Below are 6,468 nucleotides of genomic sequence, written 5' to 3'. Positions count from 1 at the left end.
GTGTGCAAGATAAAGAATTGTGGGCAAGATTGAAAATTATTGGGGTGTTCAATTATGAATCATGCATGGAATCTATTTATTGGGGTGTGTGCAAGATAAAAAATTATGTAAGAAATGCATGTAATCTACCTAGAGTACTAGAGTACGCATGTTGCATGTGTACTATCCTGGCCCTCCACCAGCATATATAACATAACTCTTCGCAAGAAATTAAACCAATTTGCTATCTCACACAATTTTTAATATTTTCAATTTTTATTCCATAATTTATTTACTAGCAAAATGAATTCTGATAGTGATAATGATTATGATTCTGATTTCCAGAGAAGACGACGTATTGAAAGACACTTCATGCATGAACAAGAAGTGTTGATAGCAGCTGCACTCGCAATTCAAATGAATCTTGTTACAGCAGCTCATATCATTGAAAACTCTAATCAACCAACTCTCCGTATTGGGTCTGTCCCAAGACGCACTTATAGGAATCGTAATAGGCAACGGAAATGCTCTCTTAAAGGCCGATTATTTCGTGTCAATCCCACATATGATGAAGTTTTATTTCGAAGCGCAAATGTAATGAGCAAATACCTATTCTTGAGGATTAGGAGTGGTCTTAAGGAAACACGATGATTTCGGATGAAGAAATATGATGCAGCCAAATAAACCCGGTTTGTCGTCACACGGCAAAATAATGTGTGCATTGCAAATGCTAGCAAACGGATGCCCAAATTGATTCAATGGATCGGTATTTTTAAGATTGCATTACCAACAACACTCTCCTTTGTTAAAATGTTTTGCAAACATGTGGTGGAGAGATTTGGTGCACAATATCCGAGATCTCCAAATGAAGAAGACATTGCCGATTGCTCCGTGTTCTTGAAGTTAAGAGGTTTTCCCCGGCATGCTTGGCGTCTAGATCGATGCATTGGACATGGCAAGCATGTCCAATGGAATGGGCAGACAAGATATCTTGATCGACATGGATCGGCAACTCTTGTACTTTCGAGGCGCTTGCTTCTTTCGACATGTGGATATGGCATGCTTACTTTGGTTTACCGGTACACTAATAATGATGTTAATGTTTTGTGGCTCTAATCTTTTTCACAAACTAACATTAGGTTTAACCCTCCGGCAAACTATTCTCTCATGGGTAAGGACTATACTTGTCGGTTATTACTTGGTCGACGGTATATATCCTCGATTGTCTACACTAGTGAAGGCTTAAAAGGAATCCTAAATCAAGAAGAGATAAATTTTTACGCGATGCAAGAATCTTATAGAAAAGACGTTGACGAGCATTTGGGGTTCTTCAATCTCGCTTTTGCAATTGTTAGAGGCAAAGCTCGCCAGGGACAAAGATGTGCTCCATGATGTTATGTCGGCGTGCATTATTTTGCATAACATGATTGTTGAGGAAGAACGACATAACTATTTGAACGCTTACGTTTATGGAGACTCAACCTATTATTAACCATGATTACTTTGAAAATCTTAATATAGCGAAGTTGTTCCCCGACCGAAACCCCAATTCAAATGAATTTCGTAGAGTCTTGCAACGCGTGGCATATGTGCATAATAGGCACGAGCATGTGGAATTAGAGCAGCGTCTGATTAACCATTTATGGGAATGGCGTGATCGGAATTAAGATGTGTTTATGTCGTGCATTTCTTATATGTTTCCAGTATACGTTTACTCGTGCGTTTACTCGAAAAGAAATTTTACCGAACTACTTAGTTCCCTTAGTTTCCCAGCAAGCTTATATCTAGTATCTTTTCGTGGCTCTCAACAAAGGATGTCAACTTCAAGGAACGCCAATTTGATGTAATGAGTTGGAGCCATTGCAAAAAGAGGGAGTATCATCCCCATTCAAAGCTTTCACCTGATGAATCCTTCTTAGAAAGTGGTTTTGCAATTTTCGGAAGGAACCAGTTTGTTTTAGAGGAGAATCTATGTCTCTTAATTTTATTGGTCTGGGATGGTATAGCAACATGGTGAAAACAAATTTAGTGAAGCATTTTGTGTACTAAGTGTACTACCCAGTATTTTTGTTTACTTCTAAGGGAGTGGCTTATCTTCTGCTGAGTCCGACTCTAAAATTTTGAGTTTAGAACCTTGGATTAAACTTCATTAAAGTGAAACAACCATGAAAATTTTGAGAACCTCTTGTAAGACTGTATGAAGTAACAATTACAGAGTTGTTTTGAAGATTACACATAATTATCATTTTTCCCAACCGAACACATTTGTATCCTTGCAAAACATGTATGTTGTTAATAACGTACTTCTTCAGTTCTTCCTTTTGATTGTAAATTTTCAAGTCCATCACGGTAAGTCCACAACATTCTTATTGACATAAAAACTAACTATTTCAAGCTTCTGCGTAACAGCCAAACTATTTCAACTTTGTTCCATAAATGTTTGCACTGTTCCATAAATGTTTGTAGAGAGAGAATGAACAAAAAATTAATGCAAAAGACTTTTTCCAAAAGTTATATCAAAAATATGATTTCGGTTGTAACTTTTACCAAAGGAAAGCAGTTTAGATATGTATAGTACTCTTAAATCTGGTGATAAAATGGATAGGGGGCTGGGTCATACCACCATTGCCATTCACACGGAGTCTTCAACTCCTTATCCCAGCCTAACAGATTGAAAAATCCTTCTACTAGATCATCATCATCTGTTAGTAGATTATTCATTAGAGGAAAACCTGCGGCAACTAAAGGATACGTGACAAATGAAATTAGTTCCTATATTGAAGGTTCATGTTTATAACTAGACCCCGGCCACCTTTCATCGGCGTTGCTATCAAAAACAAAGACAGAAAATATGTGCCCCCTAGATTGTAGTATTAACTATTTGCTCTCAAATATGTATAGAGCGGTGAATACAAAAACTTGCATTTATTTGATTAATAATGGACAATGTAAAACTTCAATAGAATAAAAAGTGTCTTACCAAGGACACTGCATGTATACTACAAAAAGTAAATTATGTATTTGCTTTTCGGATTATCGGCAGTGTAAACCATATAACGATTTCTTCGAGACAATCAAGCACTTGCAAAAAGTCATGACTCGCTTTGTAAATGTGAAATTCCCCCACGATCTGGCTGTAAATTATCTTCCTCTTCTTCATCTTCTGTTTCCCACAGGAAACTAGCATAAGCCGCATGAACATGACTGCAAACAGGAAACTTTGGTTAGTGACTTTGTCAAGTAACGACCATATATTACCTTCTACGAAAGATGAAATGATTTTGAGAATCTACACACCTATCCTGAGGGGCAACTTGAACAGCCCTCTAAATGAACATTTTGATTTCAGTTAGACTTGATCACATCAGTGCACCACTCAATTTCATAATGCAACAATCACACAACATAATCAATATGATTTTAAACATATTCAACCAATACAAAAACATATATAAATTAAGTTACTCACAATGAAATACTAATAGAAACCATAACTGCTACTTCCTTCTCCCTGTGAGCTCGAGTAACGCATGGATGGATCAGTTGATTCACCCGCAAAATGAGGGACATATACATCCTCCCTTGAGATAGATGGCCGAGTCTGAACTTGTGGGGGGGTCATCTGAGGCGCAACTACTTCAGGGTATTCAGAATATGAAATGTCATGACTATTCAATTCTTGACGAAATTTATTCCAATATATCATCCTTACTAGAGTGCAACCCACTATTCATTTTGCAAATAAAACTAGCCATAGAAGCCGTGGCATGCATATAGTCCTCTAACATCGTCTTCAACTGTGCCTAAATTTATACCATAATTAAATAAATTAAATGTTGATACAAAAATAAAATAAAATAAACTATTTAATTTACTTCATCGGTGTCAAGTTGGCATCAATAGGGAGATGTGGCACTAAATCTTTGTCAATTGGTGGAACACGAATTAAAAATTTCACCATTATGACAAGTAATAGGGATAACCCAATTGGCTTCGGGGAGTAACAACCGCCTCAACTTGTGACAATGGAGGATATGATGAGCGATTAAGGGTTGCCCCCATCGGGTCGTGAGATACCTACATCCTCTTTAAGACCGGATGCACCAACAAAGTCCACATTCACACCTCTATAAGTTGGGGGTATAAGCATCCCCACGAGACACGAGCCCAATAGTCGCTGTATTGCTGCTTCACTAACCTGCCTAATCAAGGCATCAACGAAATGCCGCCATTGTTGTACCATTGAGCAATATATCACCGCGGCATTCGTTAAGATTCATATCGCGGGGGGGATCACAAGGAACTGAAGGAACGCCAGTGACTTGGCGACGACAACGCTCTCCTAAATACCAGACATTTACTAACGGTCCAAACAAGATGCATCGCCGACTAGTCAACTCTAATGCTTTCCGAACATATGGATGATTTATGCGTATGCATGTGGAATCTACCCATGGTAGCCATACAATAGAACTCCGAGTACGAGACTCTATCTGTCGTCGCTAGACTTAGATTACAATGGGCTTCACCCGCAATCTTATGACGGTAAGTTGGACCCCAATTATTTATAGCAGGAAATTGGTCGGGCTCTTCAAGTATCCGAACGTGCATGCCATTTCGAAAATAGGAATAATACCAAGATCTTGAACAAAACAAATATATTAGCACATAACTAACTAATCAAATCCATTTAAAAAATAAATAACTTTAACTACCTCAATGACTTGCCACATCCCCACCACAGCTTTACTACCATTGCCAATGCCAAAACGACATACCAAGTCCAAAGACATAATCAAATGCGTATATGCAGCTCCTCCCCAGTCATAACTACCGATCTCATCTATCTGAATGAGACTAGCTAGATATCCCAAACGAACCTTGCTATGAGAATTTGCTAACAATACATTTCCAATAACATATAACATGAAAGCACGAAACCCTATTTCTCTTTCATTAATATCATCTTGCACTGCATAAGCTGTATACATCTCTAAATGACTCAGTTTGATGCTGCCACTATAAATCTCATCCTCCGTTAAAAAAGGTAAATATTTGACAACCTCATCAAATAACTCATATTTTGAATCAAAAGCTACAATCTTTCCTTCTCCAACACGCAACCCCATAAGCATTGAGAAATCAAGGGGAGTAAAGCCTATCTCGCCACATGGAAAATGAAATGTGTGGGTAGAGTCCCACCATCTCTCTACAATTGCTTCAACTAACTGTCTATCGGACTTTTCAATATCAATTTGAGCAAAGACGTCAAAACCAACATTCTGAAGCATCAATTGAAATTCTCCAAAGTTCACTTGGCTCAACCATTCCATAACAAAATAAAAGTCCCTTTCTTACCGACTTTTTCCTTCGCTCCACCACCTTCACGAAAGAGTAAAGGATATGTGTGTACTTTCCTCTACAACAACACGTTGATAAGAACTAGGATCAAACTCAGAATAAGAAGTCCCTACACGTACATCTTCTGGATTTGGGGCATTTGGTGTCCCTGACTTTTTTGACTTTGTACCCTTACCTCTGAATTTGTGTAAAATGCCGGACATTGTAACTGGTGAGAAATAAATTAACACTAAAATTAAACATAATTTATAATATGAAACTAAATAAATTGGTCTTGCATTACGACAAATAAAATTAAGTGCAAGTTATAATATGACACAAAACTAGATGATATGGCATTACGACAAATAAAATTAAGTGTCACATTTTCTTTCTACTGATGGTATGACACAAAACTAGACCACACTATAGTATTCTACGTATATCAACACACAATCGTATTGCTGAGACTTAGACAATGTGTTTCTAACCTTGGCTTCAATGAAGGAGCAACTCGCTAATATGTATTGAGAATCCAAGTCAAACCGCTTGAAGAACCGGGCTTGCGGGGGAAGTTATTAGTGACTAAATTGTCCCACAAAAACTTGTAGCACATCAATTGAAACCTGCCATGGTTTTATAACACATCATTATAAATTAACGAAAATCTAACCAAATTATAAAAGCATAATTGTGTACGATAAGAAAGTGAAATTATAAAAGCAGAATTGAGAGAACAACATCAAAGTGAAATATTGATAAATAACAATTGAAGCTCTTAGAGATTGAACATTTCGGCTATCACATAAAGATGACTGATTGTACATACTATAGCACTTAGATTCCTATAAGATTGTACTGAATACCTTCGCAAAGCCAATACTATTAACTAACAATAAAAATATCACAAACTAATAAAGTCTTGCAACAAAAAACATTCCCCAGAACCACTGTCTGTCAACAGTACATTGTGACTAGCGTGCATTTGGAATTATATTGCATAAAAAATTTACTGCATTTTCATAACATAGGGTATAAAATCGAGATTTATACTGCAAAGAATAACAAAGTTTCACCACTATAACACATCACATAGAATCATTTTTTGCCAACACTTGATTATGAATGGTTAAGTACAATGTGACTAGC

General features: G+C 37.1%; 1 protein-coding gene across 1 annotated transcript; it reads right to left on the bottom strand.

Moving 5' to 3' along the window:
- Positions 1-4,655: 4,655 nt before the first annotated feature.
- LOC147516268 (protein MAINTENANCE OF MERISTEMS-like) lies at positions 4,656-5,312 on the bottom strand. The gene has a single exon (XM_086593201.1). The coding sequence runs from the start codon at positions 5,310-5,312 to the stop codon at positions 4,656-4,658; it is 657 nt and encodes a 218-aa protein (XP_086449327.1).
- Positions 5,313-6,468: the final 1,156 nt, after the last annotated feature.

Source organism: Coptis chinensis, chromosome 2 (assembly GCF_015680905.1).
Source record: "Coptis chinensis isolate HL-2020 chromosome 2, ASM1568090v1, whole genome shotgun sequence".
NCBI classification, from domain to species: Eukaryota; Viridiplantae; Streptophyta; class Magnoliopsida; order Ranunculales; family Ranunculaceae; genus Coptis; species Coptis chinensis.
Note: the sequence above shows the minus strand (reverse complement) of the source record. Positions and strands in the feature narration are given on the sequence as shown.

Coding starts and splice junctions, on each gene's coding strand:
- LOC147516268 (XM_086593201.1), bottom strand. CDS start 5,312: ATGGAATGGTTGAGCCAAGTGAACTTTGGAGAATTTCAATTGATGCTT.